The 12,611-nt window shown below is 46.0% G+C and overlaps 6 protein-coding genes across 6 annotated transcripts; 3 read left to right on the plus strand and 3 right to left on the minus strand.

Moving 5' to 3' along the window:
• Positions 1 to 6: 6 nt before the first annotated feature.
• On the plus strand, positions 7 to 1,783 carry POJ06DRAFT_262601 (uncharacterized protein). Its single transcript, XM_056188773.1, has 2 exons — positions 7 to 1,378; positions 1,435 to 1,783. The coding sequence occupies exons 1-2, from the start codon at positions 195 to 197 to the stop codon at positions 1,613 to 1,615; spliced, it is 1,365 nt and encodes a 454-aa protein (XP_056040580.1). The 5' UTR covers positions 7 to 194; the 3' UTR covers positions 1,616 to 1,783.
• Positions 1,732 to 2,735, plus strand: POJ06DRAFT_40004 (uncharacterized protein). The gene is made up of 2 exons (XM_056190981.1): positions 1,732 to 2,302; positions 2,359 to 2,735. The coding sequence occupies exons 1-2, from the start codon at positions 1,848 to 1,850 to the stop codon at positions 2,561 to 2,563; spliced, it is 660 nt and encodes a 219-aa protein (XP_056040581.1). The 5' UTR covers positions 1,732 to 1,847; the 3' UTR covers positions 2,564 to 2,735.
• A 38-nt stretch (positions 2,736 to 2,773) lies between these two features.
• POJ06DRAFT_283740 (cytochrome P450) lies at positions 2,774 to 4,354 on the minus strand (the record flags this gene model as incomplete). Its single annotated transcript, XM_056190125.1, has 3 exons — positions 2,774 to 3,369; positions 3,419 to 4,064; positions 4,127 to 4,354. The coding sequence occupies 3 exons, from the start codon at positions 4,352 to 4,354 to the stop codon at positions 2,774 to 2,776; spliced, it is 1,470 nt and encodes a 489-aa protein (XP_056040582.1).
• Positions 4,355 to 6,416: 2,062 nt separating this feature from the next.
• POJ06DRAFT_262605 (uncharacterized protein) lies at positions 6,417 to 9,795 on the minus strand. Its single transcript, XM_056188774.1, has 6 exons — positions 9,418 to 9,795; positions 8,926 to 9,381; positions 8,673 to 8,829; positions 8,580 to 8,617; positions 8,324 to 8,533; positions 6,417 to 7,639 (listed from the first exon to the last, which is right to left on the minus strand). The coding sequence occupies exons 2-6, from the start codon at positions 9,379 to 9,381 to the stop codon at positions 6,554 to 6,556; spliced, it is 1,947 nt and encodes a 648-aa protein (XP_056040583.1). The 5' UTR covers positions 9,418 to 9,795; the 3' UTR covers positions 6,417 to 6,553.
• Positions 9,398 to 10,005, minus strand: POJ06DRAFT_202666 (uncharacterized protein; the record flags this gene model as incomplete). Its single annotated transcript, XM_056185285.1, has 2 exons — positions 9,398 to 9,830; positions 9,851 to 10,005. 2 exons carry the CDS (start codon positions 10,003 to 10,005, stop codon positions 9,398 to 9,400), a joined length of 588 nt encoding a protein of 195 aa, XP_056040584.1.
• Positions 10,006 to 10,814: 809 nt separating this feature from the next.
• On the plus strand, positions 10,815 to 11,882 carry POJ06DRAFT_283742 (uncharacterized protein; the record flags this gene model as incomplete). The annotated part of the gene is made up of 4 exons (XM_056190126.1): positions 10,815 to 10,939; positions 10,991 to 11,390; positions 11,417 to 11,602; positions 11,658 to 11,882. The coding sequence occupies 4 exons, from the start codon at positions 10,815 to 10,817 to the stop codon at positions 11,880 to 11,882; spliced, it is 936 nt and encodes a 311-aa protein (XP_056040585.1).
• Between the last annotated feature and the right edge of the window lie 729 nt (positions 11,883 to 12,611).

A 12,611-nucleotide genomic window follows, 5' to 3' on the forward strand; every position in this document is an offset into this window, starting at 1 on the left:
GACTAGCTTGAGTTGAAACTTTCTTCGGCGACCACCAGCACTGGTCACTTATATGAAGCTCAATATCCGCACTTTACGAAGAATACTTTCCTTGCCGGGGCATATATGGTTTTACAGCTACATGACTATCAGTTCATAGTTTATAGAGTGCATGTTACTGACAGTCTTGGCGAGGCAGCCCCTAGTATGTGGTAATGGAGACTCAAATTTTCTGGAGCAGGTCACTGAGGAGGGTTCTCGATCGTGCTGCAAAATGCCAACAGCAGCGACAATCCTGCAGGAGAACTCCTCGTCAATATCGAAGATGCTATGCAACAAAGAGGGTGAAAAAGAGTGCCTCGGTGAAAGAGGACGGGGAATCAGGTTTGCCGACAAACGGTCTACCAGTACCGATGCCCAAACCGTTCCCGAATGCGAGCTATCCGTTCGTGGCTAAGCACTTGACCGCAAGCCTGAATGATTCGGAAAATGACAAGTCCAGGTTGTGGTTTTACGAGTCTCCTGTATCAACGTCTGGACGGTCTACGGTTTTGGGTGGAGCGATATTTGTGTCGAATATTCAGGGTCCATATCCTATCATAAATTGGCAACATTGGATCAGAAACGATGTCAAGACAGCAGATGGAGCGTCAGGGCTTCAATTTGAAGGCGGCAAGAAGATACCGCGCCTATTAAAATACACTGACCTGGTCCAACACTTTTTGGAGGTACGACGGATCCGACGAAGTGTTAATGAGCGCGTAAATTTGCCGTTTCTATTCCAGGATATAGTCAGATCAGTCAACTCCACGGACGCTTATTTCAATCCGACGAGAAAGATTGGTCGTAAGCTAGAGGATATGCTTCGGTCGAAAGAAAGAAACGACCACGAGGCAGTGGAGACTTTGGATGTTTATATTCCTGACGCTGAGGAATTGAGCCGTGCTGAGTTTCAATTTTTCAGGAGAAATAGCTCGCCATTCCTAATACCAGGTGCGTCTTCGTTGTTCTTTCTAGCGCCCATTGCGAGATTCTTATTACCAAGACTCGTGGCGTCATTTGAGTTAGGCAAGGATGTCGCATCGCATACTACAAGGTGGGAGAGAAGCATACAACTTGCTCGCGAAGCATTTGCGAGCGCGTATTCGACGCCGACGGAAGACACATTTCGACAAACTTCTCCACAGTTGTCAACGAAGGAGCTGGTGGTTGCCGCCAAAGCGTTTGGATTGCTTCCTTCATGGGTTCCTTCGTTTATGATGATCCGAGCTTTGATGATCGAGAAATTGTCGAACCATATCGCATACCTGAAAGCGGACAACATTTTGATTGGAAAATGGGGTGGCGTATGGTCCATGACTGAAGAGGAACTTGATTGGGCGTTACTAGAGCGAGGAGCGTAAGTCTACCTTCGGCATTAATAGGAGTAACGATAAGATGTTGACAAGATCATAGGCCGATTACAGGATTAACGCTAGATCAAAAGAGAGCCCAATTATACATAATCGTTGTTTGCATGACCGACTTGCACTACGAGATTCCATACCTTATGGCGGACAATTCACTGAGTGGGCAAGAAGCGGATAGAATCATCGGGATGCGTAAACTACTGGGATTTGATGCAAAGGCGTTGTAAAAGAATTTCCGGAACGATTGCAAGGGAAGGAATTGTAAATATGGTGTCTATTAGATGTAGGCGGCCGCGGTTAATGGCTCCAAAAGAAAGGAAGTGACGTCACTGCCAGCGAGGCATTTACGGCTCGACGCGGCTCAGTTATCTTATCCGGCGACTATAAACGAAGCTTGTAAGATCAGTTACTCATTGCATCTTCCTATCATCTGGTCCACCGGTGGAACCATAGTAAGCAATGGCAAACGAAGTGGACGCAGCACATCTCACTGCAGAACAGCGAACTGTCTATGAGGCTCGGATGAAAAAAATCGGTTTAGCCAAAGGTGCGGCAGCCGGTGCCGGACTCGGTCTGGGATTCAACTACCTCGCGAAAATGCGCTTCCCTGTCGTCTACAAATCCGTCACATTTCGCGTTGCCGCCTTCATGATCCCATTTATCGGTCTGTCACGAGTAGGTGCCGACCGAGAGTTATCGCATGCGATCCACAGAGAGCGAGGCGTCTATCAAAGAGCAGAGGAAGACGAAGCACGATTTAGCAAGTTATCCGCTGGTGATAAAATAAAGGATTTTGCGTTTAAGAACCGCCTCAGTCTCATATTCGGCGCGTGGCTTGCTTCGCTGGGCGTGTCTGGCTATGCGGTCTCCCGTGATAAACTAATGACTCGATCACAGAAGATCGTGCAGGCAAGGTATGGCTAGTTTCGGCTACTCAGAAGTTTGAGTGCAGAATTCTAACTCGTTGTAGAATGTATGCACAAGGACTCACACTCCTGCTAGTTATTGCAACAGCAATCGCCACCATGACGAACAACAACGAGCCAGAATATATTCCTGACCCAAATGATAAGCATCATCACTTGATACACAATCGCCACACGAACCACCATCGCAATGAGGTTGATGATCACTGGAAGATGGTTCTCGAGCAGGAGCAGGAAGGAAAGCGCTGAGTCTACAATAGTTAGGCTGTAGCATAGAATAGCACTTCTATTGCAGCTAATATTAAGCTGGACTTTAATCAAATTGTTAGTCTATAAGTTATGCCATTAAATTGTGTTCGACAGGAGAAACACCCTGTCTCATTCAAATAACCAAATCTGATCAACTAAACATAACCACCAGCAAGTACTCCACGAGAATATAAATGTTTAAATATCGGTCTACCAACCCTCAAGCCTTGTAACCTTCAGCGGCAGTCCGTCTAATGGCTTTGCAGTTACCACAAAGTCTGTCATCACGGTCTGATCTGGACTAGTCATCTCAAACTTGTACTTTGCCACAAATGCAGCGAGAATGCACTTCAATTCAACCTCCGCTAGTCTTCTTCCAATGCACGCACGTGCACCCTGCAAGAACGTGGAGAACCCATACGCATGCTCCGCAGGATGGGTGTCCCATCGCTCGGGTTTAAACTCCTCAGCGTCGGGACCCCATAGCTTGGGTGACTTGTTAAGAAGTGCAATGGAAATCTGAACAACAGTGCCCTTCTTGATGAACGTATTTTCAATCGCAATATTCTCTGCGGCCTCGCGGACGGCTATTGGGAGTGGCGGGTGAACGCGCAAACCCTCTCTGAGGACATTGTTAAGATATTTCAAAGATTCGACCGCATCGGCCGAGTTCATGTCGTCAATGCCACCAGGGAAGGCCGCACGAACTTCTTGACGCAACTTCTCTTGGACCTCAGGATGCTTCGCAAGTGCCCAGAGTGTCCAGGTCAACGCACCAGTTGTAGTTTCATGGCCCGCCAGCAGAACTAACTCGTCAGCACAGTAATATAACCCTCCACCTAATGGAATACATACACGTCATGATCTGATTCTCAATCTCGTCAATTGTCCAGTTATGCTCACTGTCTCTGAGTAGGATGCTCAAGATATCTCTATCTTTACCCTCTACTTTCATTTCAGAAACCTTGTTGACTTTCTGCATCAAAACAGCGCGACAATTCTCCCTGAACACTTTCTTAGCCTGTCTCATCCTTCTATTGCTCGCAAGCGGAAGATATCTGAACCCTGGAATAAACCCATTGCAAAGGAAGAAGAAGGGATCATCTGAAGGCGTCGAAAGCCTATGATACGCGGATAGAAGCTCATTGTTCTCATCGTCGATCGCATGCATATTGACACCAAACGTCGCCTCGCCGATCGCATCGAGCGTCAACCGCAAGAAAATTGGCACTTGCTTGAACACTGCGGGACCGTCTTTCGTGTAATCGTCAAAAATATTGTATACCATCCTGATTTTGTTCATGAATGCCGGCACGAAGGATTTGACATGGCTGTGGGTGAAGGCAGGGGTGATGATGCGGCGCTGGACTTTGTGGTCTTCGAATTCGGCGAAGAAAAGTCCGTTGCCGATGATCGCTTTCATGCCTCGACTGACAAAGGTGGGCTTGACGAACTTGTAGGCATGGGTCTGGAGAACCTGTAAGTGTGCCTCAACCGATTGCTGAGAACTTTAGTTAGCAATTAGTTCCCAATGGACACCGTTAGCTCTGTTATCGGTCATACCGCCATTATATAGTCGGAACCCAACGGCCCGTGGAAACGGGTAAATGCTTGACCCGGGTAGAGCTTTTCCATGTATTCCGCCTGTTCGTAATTATGCTCGCCATACTCTGCGTAAGTACCCCACAGCCAGTGTTTATTTGGGAGAGCGATCATATCCTTGTATGGCGAAACGTATTTGGGGTAGACCAGTACACCATATATGACACATAGTATCGCTACTGCAAACATAATTGGCAAAAACCAGAGAAGTAAACTGAAAGACGACATCGACTTCTGGCAAAGGTAGTGCACGGCGACGTCCAGACTGGCCGCCATGAGCAGTTGAGTTGATATAGCCACCATGATTGCAGTTCAATTGCTACCAACTAGGGGGTGTGAGCGGATAGCTTGCAGGAATCAGCTTTCGAGAAGCGGTGAATCGAGAAATCGTCGTGGAGTGACAGATGACAGTTTTAATGTATCCTGTTCGGCTGCGCTGACCACCCTGCTGCCGTCCATGCGGCTCAATTACGAAGAGCAGATAAGCGGCACTACTTGGCTTGTCGGCGGTTGCACTATTTCCGGGCCGAGCTAAGATCGTGTTACAATTAAAATTTCTAGTGCAATTCTGGAAATATGAAATGAGAGTAATAGCAAGGTAATGTCTCAGAGACAGAATATTACCACCGAAAATAGGAGTGGACACGAATAAGGACTATATTCATATGAACAAGAGTAATTGACAATTTCTTCAGTCTTTATTCATAAATTGGCAATAACTTATAGGTAAATATGAGTGCATTCTAAATTTATAGCTCCTGAGGTTGTCGAAGCGTTCCCACGACCATAATACCGGGGCCGTAGTCGATTTTGTCAGATCGCTAAGCAAAGATCAAGAGCCATCACTATCGGACCTTGAGATAACTAACTAGAGAAATCAACATATATCATACATTATACAACCAAGGTGTAAGAACACGACGTGATTGGCTGATTTTAGTTTGACCATTTGACTAGCGTCCCGGCCAAACTAGGGGTATTATTCGTTATCCATATTTGGCATCCGTTTTTATTAGTTGCGAATAACTTGAGCGATGCAAATAGGAATAACAAATACAAATCGGTGTCCATTCCTAACCCAAAGCATCATTAGTGTATATTCCCGCAGCACGAGATTTACCAGATTCACGAACCAAATTCACAGAATCACATCACAGATTTTACCTCTATGGTAGCGCGTCGCAACCAAATGGCCTACAACGTGACTAATTGTTGTAATATTTCTTAACTTCAAAGTGTCCGTTCAGCCAACCCTCTGTGTGGCATTTCATGCGATTTCGAACTATCCACCAATTACCCCCCAATGAATTCAACCGAGCTGTTATCCACTCCCATTCAGTGGCTCGCAAAACAACTCCCTGCAAGACAAGATGCGCTGCTTGACGCGGGAAGGAGGTTCAGGCGGATGGGCCACGGAAAGTGGTACCAGGTTTTGGATTCGTAAGGATGTATAATCTATAAGGCGTGGTTGACGGTAACAAATCTAGTTACGGAGAGTATTGTACGGTAGGACTTCTAGAGATCAGCGCCATCCATCGAAAGTTTTAAGTCCTTGGTCAACTCCAAAGCCACCAGGGAAGCCCCTGCCCACCAGAAATTAAACGGGCACTAGAGATCAGTCGGATGCCCCATGAAGCCTTTGAAATGGTGGGCTTGGACGACACAGACATCGGAGATCTCTCGAATGAACGAGAATATGCGGTTGGTGAGGAGCAAGGCAATTCTAACTCTTCCACGGGCTCGCGTGGTCGTCCTTAAACTCCGAGAGCCGGGTCTGAAGCCCCGCCTGTTGCTAAACGAGGAGCCTCAGGAGGAGAGGTTACGAGGAGCAGCAAGAAAACAGAATCACGCAGTGTCTGCCATGGGCTCTTGGTAGTAGACACGAGCAACGGGCGAGTGAGATAAACGCGGCTTCTGCACACCGCTAATGTGACCGATAAAGCGATGGCAAGAGCTATCACAACTGCACCATGCTCTTCTTCTTCGTCATAATTATGTCAAGGCATGATTATCGCGTATAATTTAATTCGGAAGCAGAACGAGCAGAAAGGTGCTAAACCGATGAGTAAACAAAGGGTGGGTGATCGACGCGTCTGGCCAAGGTAAAGTGTCCCAAACAACACTCCATTATTTTGGTGTAAAAACTTTAAGGAAACCACGACACAAGGCCCACAATGCTAACATTTTTTGGCAAGGACGGTACCTGTCGTACCATTCTCAAATTACGTTTACACTACACTAAAAGGAGACCAGTAAAAAACTCTATACAGAGCAGAACATCCCACGGCATAATTTATTCTTACAACTAATATTAACTCCCAAATCGAAATCAAAACAACATAATGATCTCACAACCCAGTGAAGTTTTTACCCCGATATCGCGCGTCGCTAAGATACACGAGATTGGTTCTGAGGCCGACTGTAATAGTACGACTTCGGAGCTTTTCTCATGGTATTACTGGAGACTGAGCGCGACGTGCCAACGGCCTCTTCGTATGGCCTCTTGAACTCTGAGAGGAACGATACCGCCTTATTCGAGAAGTATTGATAGAAGGCACGCTGCATTCGGGGATTCGACTCGCACTCTGGGCCTGTAGCCCAATGCACGACTCGCATGAACTCTCTAATCTGTTCATCATTCTCTTCTGTAGCCTCAGGGTTTTCAGCCGGCACGAGCTCAAGTGACGCCAACTCCTCTGCGTAGGTGTTTGACCAAGTGTCGTCACCATCATCATCACGGTCACTCAAGTCCTTACCTGAACTGATAGTCATCGGGCCGTCGGTGTCGTCTTCACAGAACTTAATCAGTGGCAAATGATCCTGAAAGAGTTCTTCGTTCAACAACGGCGGCGGTCGCACAAGAAACCTGCCACTGCCATCGTCTTTAGGACACGAATAGAATGATACCAAGTGCTTGCAAACATATCTAGAATTAAGCACGAACGAAGCACAACTGCACAGCCATTTGCCTTTGTCAGATTGATAGACACGGTCGCGTTTATGTATTGTGTTGCCAGTAATGGCTTCGGCACATTTGCGCCATAAATGAACAAAGTCTTTATAAGTGCTCGGCTTCTCACGCGAAGCCATTACTTGCGCATACAGATGTATTCTGGAGCGGACCAATCCACTGCAGATAATATAAACTAGGACATCAAGTCGAGGCTTGATGAATCGTGCGCCATAATCCTTCTTGAGGATCCTCCAATGACTTTCCAATCGCATTGTAGTCCGCGAAATTGGTATGATTGCATTGAAGCCGGGCCTGCCGCAAAGTGATGCAATCTCCCATCGCGATCCAACATTCTTGAAGCCTGGCCGGTACCAATTACTCCAGAAATACCTGAACAGCCTAGGCTGATTAATCGACTTGCAATATTCTAGCATCTCTCTGATAGAGCTACTATGAATCTCTTCATATGATTGAAAATGAAGTGAGTCGGGAGGGGTCGAGCCATCAGTATCAAAGACCGGCTTCGGCAATAAAGGGTTTTGCGATGTGATAAATTTTATATGAGCAAGTGGAAGTGAACAACAATAAGGGTGTTGTGGTGATCCGTTGATCTTACTTCTTGATCATCCGGTCCCAAGGGAATTAAGAAGTCTTTAAATATACAAGAATTTGCACTCTGGGAAATAGCCTTCTGTGACCCAAATCTGAACGTCGCCGATGATTGATCATTTGACAATTCATGTCGTAACTGTTGATCTTTAACTAGTAGTGATTTTCAATTACATCAGCAGGTGATGTTACCACGCAATGTATCGGGCAACGATGATCAATCGTCAGACTCTTGCTGACGTCAGTTAGAAGAAAGATGGAGTCTCATGTCCAGGAGCACATTATCATGAGACCCGGATGGTAACTGTAATATCCCATCGTTCTGCAGAATTGTCTCGGTCTTGTTTGTAAGGCCATCGCCTTTCTTACGACGGTGCGGCTCAAGTGTGGTTCAGAGTTAATGCTCAATAGGCTTCAAAAGGCCTAACTCGTGCTTTCCCACAAGTCTGTTCAAGGTTTAGCCACATGCTCTCAGCAAAGCTTCGATCGTCAGATCTGTCTTTTGCTGTGCCGAGTTATACTCTGGTCTCTGCAGAGTGTTACTTTCCTTATGTGCACCTATATTACTCTATTGAGTATATAGTTGATATTTCAACAAAAGGGTGTCTAAGTAGATGCCGTTTAATCATGGCGCGTATTGTTCGTGCTTGGTCCCGGGTACATGGTGGTGTCTGGCCATTAGATAAGATCCACTCTGCCTCATCCGACAAATAATGACGATAAGGAGGAAGAGTTATCAATCTGATAGAATTTCTTGCCTTACCAATTGAATCAAACCCTTTGGTAGGCAATTTACCTGTAATATACTGGTCAATTGCTCGGAGACTGTGAAAGATGATGGTTATAACCGACGTTGTCTCTCTTAAATGCTATGCTTGCAGCTGTCACCTCTACCGACAATATCAATTGGGTCTCAAAATATAAATGTTGAATTAAATAAATTACCTGCAAAGTCCTTATCTGTATGAACAACCGTCGGTTTTAAGCCAGATGCCCTTAATGCAGTTAACCAAGCTGTCAATCGACTTCCCCTCTTACCTTCTTCTCTGATACCACGCGTGTCTAAAAGAAGATAGGAAAGAGGAAGCGAGACCAGATCGAGCTCCGTAAGAACACAGTAGAGCTCATATCCGTGCTTGTTGGTACCAAAAGTCGAATCAATGAATATTTCTGTCATTTTCGAACGGTTATACTTCACCTTATCGTTAAAACAAGGAGTTGTGAATGCCAATGAAACGCCAGGTTCTTGAAGTCCTTCAATTAGAAAATAGCCCTCTCGTTCTTCCACCAGCATCTGCGCGGATCTAAAATCATCCCTTGGATCCCTCTCCCATTCTCTTCTTGTAAGTGACATCCAGATATTATACACTTGCTGGCGGGTAATTGTATGTAAGTCTGTGTTTTTTAACTGGGAACCGTCGGCCATTGCGATTAAATTCTGATATATCAATCGGGGAGGGACTAGTTTGTGCGCTTCGATATATTTCTGCACCTCTTCAGTGACATGGAATTTCGGTGTCTCGACGTGACCCTTATGGTCATAAAGTATTGTCAATGACAAATTTGATTTAGAAAAGTTAATACGGAGTTCTCCGTGGCAATCAAAAAATTCCTTCGTCTCTATAGGCTTTGTGTCAGTAAGGTTCAGCAGCATAATTGCGTTATCGAATCTACGAAATAATGCACTTACCCGTATAGCGCTGAATTCGGGACAAATCGCGTTCGGCCTTCCGCTCCTCGGCACGAGAACAAGTCAGAGAGAAATGTGGTCCGTCCACAGTTTCAGTGTACCGTCGCATATGGAAATAATAACCTGTGCAGTCAAAGATATCATTTCTCAATACTATTGCTGCCTGTTTCTGTGTGCCTTGGTTACCACTTTGCGTGCATGTAGCCACAGAGACATCATTCTCAAGCACAAAAGATCCAGTCAGAGTTATTCGAAACGTAATAGATTGGGCTTCGGGGTCAAATATATGGCTATCCCGTTGCTCCAGTAACGATGACACGACTTCCATGAAGTCTTCATGAGACTCAACTTCCTGATCAAGATCGTAAGCCTTCGGTCCTGGAACCTTTGACTCTACAGATTTAGTTAGCAATCTCCATCAACGTTTTATCACAATATCTGTAGACATACTTGCGTTGGCCCGGCAGCGCCTTTGCCGATAAACAGTCCTTGAGGTTCCTCAAACGTAGCGCAACAAATTAAAGTGCGGCAAGAGGCGCACTTTTGAGAGTACTGAGATCCTCGTGGAGAAACTACAGACGATTCCATGCTTGCAATAATTCTTGTTGTGTAAGAGAGAATATAATTGTCAGTAGTCATGGTAAACAAAACGCGTGGGAATAGACGCGTTATAACTATCGAATGTAAACAACGGGGGCAAGGGGATCCTTGAAGAATGTTAGGGCAAGGGGACTGAAAGAATGTAATGGGCTGAGTTTCCAACTAAAACTATTGTGGAATAAGCGTAAACTTAATGCGGTTACTACAAGAGTAACTATCCGTAGTACTTCCAGGGTAAGGGTTCGGCAGTTTTTCTTAAAGTTTTTACACCAAAATAAGGAAAAATTCCCAAACACACGGTGTCACGTGGTTTGACCCGAGGAATGTAAGTTTGGTAGATGGGTTTGCCGCATCTGTGGATCTGGAAGAGAGGGCAGATTCGTGCATCTGGTACCAAAACTCGGGTTGCTTGCCTAGTAAGCATTATGAACAGATCTGTGAATTTGTCCTCTGACTGAAGCTAAGGAGATGAGTACGGGCAGGCACCAAGTGTTTACACAGTCGGATTCCAAATCTCAAATGTTGGCCAACAATCATCGTAGGTTTCCGTCCTTCATCTTCGTAGCTCCGTAGTGGCTGTGAAGTGCCGACAATAGTCACTCATCCAACCGATATAGTCACATCCTTGTCAGAACTCAAATGATGAGCGCGATCAACGATCGACAAGGAAAGTTGCCGGCCACAGAGTGTGATCAACTCGCAGAACAATATGTATATAGTCCCGGCCTACGGACAAGTGCAACCAGAGCAGCTGAGCTCATATTAGCTATGTATGGGAACATAGCCAGAGCAGTTCTATGGAGGATTCTGAATTATGGGCCGTGGTGACACGTCCACTCTCTCCTGATAGCCGAGTAGAAGTACCGGCAACAGTAACGGAATTCTTACGTGTGCAAGAGATCCTTGAAGAGGAGGACGTGAGGTAGAAATATGATTTTAAAGTCATGTCTCGGATCGCCGCTGACATAAATAGATTCCCTAGAGTTGAGTACGACGGCGATAGAAAAGTGGCCATCGTTGTTGCTGCTCCTAGTCCGTGCCATGGCGAAATGGCGGGCGGACTGACCAGCAGGATCTATGATGCAGCGAAGTCTGTACCAGGACTCGATGCGAACATCAGAGGTCGCATTTATTCTTCATTCAAGAGGTCTAATCTCACGAACAGGGGTGACACATTCACAAAAAGGAATTGGGATGGGGCCATAAGGTACCGCAGTCTTGAGGGCAATACAAAGATGGTTGCAGTAGAAGTTGGCTTATCACAGAGCTATGAGAGCCTTCGAGCGGCAATCTCATACTCAGTCTCTGCGCTTCGCTGCAGTCTTGGGATTGCAATGTGCATCACTGAAGGAGACCGCGGCGCCACGCCACCCGTCCAATACTATCCACAAGGCAAGAGAAGGACCTCGCGATAGAGCAAGCAGAACTCGACCTGAAGGCTGAAGTACGCAACAATCCATACGGGCCGTTGGTTTTAAGGGGGTGCACATTGTTTGGGAGAGTTTCCAAGGTCTTGCTTGAGACATTCCGCCAAGGAGATGACACCTGCCTGCCTAATACACTCCTTAATCCTACCCAGTCTTTTGTAAGTAGTAAGGTAATAACTTTCAAAATATGCTAACTAATATATAATTCTACAGGTGATTGTCCAAGACGGGCACTATGCGGGGCACGATGTCCCACCAAACCTGGCGGAGGTCACGCTGGGGGATTGCATCCCCCCGCATATCCTGACCGGCAATAGTATAAGAGCCACTCCTCTCAATTTCTTGGATGAGGAATGGTTTGAAGAGATTTTTCAGATTGCCATTTTTGAAACAGCGGTGGAACGGTTCAGCGACAAACACAAAGTTCAACCTGCGTAGGTATTGGGTGTTTAGTCGTTGATTTGTGGAGAATGGAGAGTTATCGTTTATAGCGAATCGGTGAGTTCGAGGCCATGACCTCTCGTGAAAGGGTTCCGGGTTCTGGGCTGAAAGGTTGTATTCAATTAGCTTGCTTGTACTTTGCAGGTGTATTAGACTATTAGTTTCAATTGATCGGAAATAAATAATCCTGACATTCGTATTTCTCTGTATGTTAACTATCTGGCAGGTATATTTTGAATGTTAAGAGTAGCTGACTGCCTCTTGCCGAACCGCAAATTGTTTTAATCCCAGGCAAAGGAAAAAGCTAACAAATGCCACTCAGCTAAATGACTGTTCGCTCAGCATTTCATCGTCAGACAAATCAGCCGCCCTTGTGTAATTAAATTCAATTGCCACTATGACAATTACTGGAGGCAGATATTTCGTTATATCTCGCGCCAGACAGAGTTAACGTAACGGCGGCACTGACGTCAACGACAAAGGTACTTTTGCTCTTCTCTTAAGACCGTCTCGACCTGACCGGCTGGGGTCTCCCAGCAGTAAGTCGATACACCTTCGATCGCTAGTCCGCGGTTCAGGTTCGCGAAGGCAGTGAGGGGCGCGTACGCCAGTTTTGCTACCGGACGTGAAGTTTGCGGTTGATGGGGCCGATGTGGTCGGTGTTTGAATGCATCGACAAATTGTGGTGTACGACGGTCGGGAAGGTGATGCGCTTGCTTAAGTCAA

The sequence above is a fragment of the Lipomyces tetrasporus genome (genome assembly GCF_029532465.1).
Source record: "Lipomyces tetrasporus strain NRRL Y-64009 chromosome Unknown POJ06scaffold_12, whole genome shotgun sequence".
Classification (NCBI taxonomy): domain Eukaryota; kingdom Fungi; phylum Ascomycota; class Lipomycetes; order Lipomycetales; family Lipomycetaceae; genus Lipomyces; species Lipomyces tetrasporus.

What these genes read in the sequence shown, in the direction of transcription:
- POJ06DRAFT_262605 (XM_056188774.1), bottom strand. Translation starts at nt 9,381, where the DNA reads ATGCTGCTGAACCTTACTGACACAAAGCCTATAGAGACGAAGGAATTT. An exon ending in TACAGATAAGGACTTTGCAG is followed by an intron (nt 8,618 to 8,672) that starts GTAATTTATTTA and finishes TATTGTCGGTAG; the next exon opens with AGGTGACAGCTGCAAGCATA. An exon ending in ATCTACTTAGACACCCTTTT is followed by an intron (nt 7,640 to 8,323) that starts GTTGAAATATCA and finishes TTATTGCCGAAG; the next exon opens with CCGGTCTTTGATACTGATGG.
- POJ06DRAFT_262601 (XM_056188773.1), top strand. Translation starts at nt 195, where the DNA reads ATGGAGACTCAAATTTTCTGGAGCAGGTCACTGAGGAGGGTTCTCGAT. An exon ending in GCGTTACTAGAGCGAGGAGC is followed by an intron (nt 1,379 to 1,434) that starts GTAAGTCTACCT and finishes ACAAGATCATAG; the next exon opens with GCCGATTACAGGATTAACGC.
- POJ06DRAFT_40004 (XM_056190981.1), top strand. Translation starts at nt 1,848, where the DNA reads ATGGCAAACGAAGTGGACGCAGCACATCTCACTGCAGAACAGCGAACT. An exon ending in CAGAAGATCGTGCAGGCAAG is followed by an intron (nt 2,303 to 2,358) that starts GTATGGCTAGTT and finishes AACTCGTTGTAG; the next exon opens with AATGTATGCACAAGGACTCA.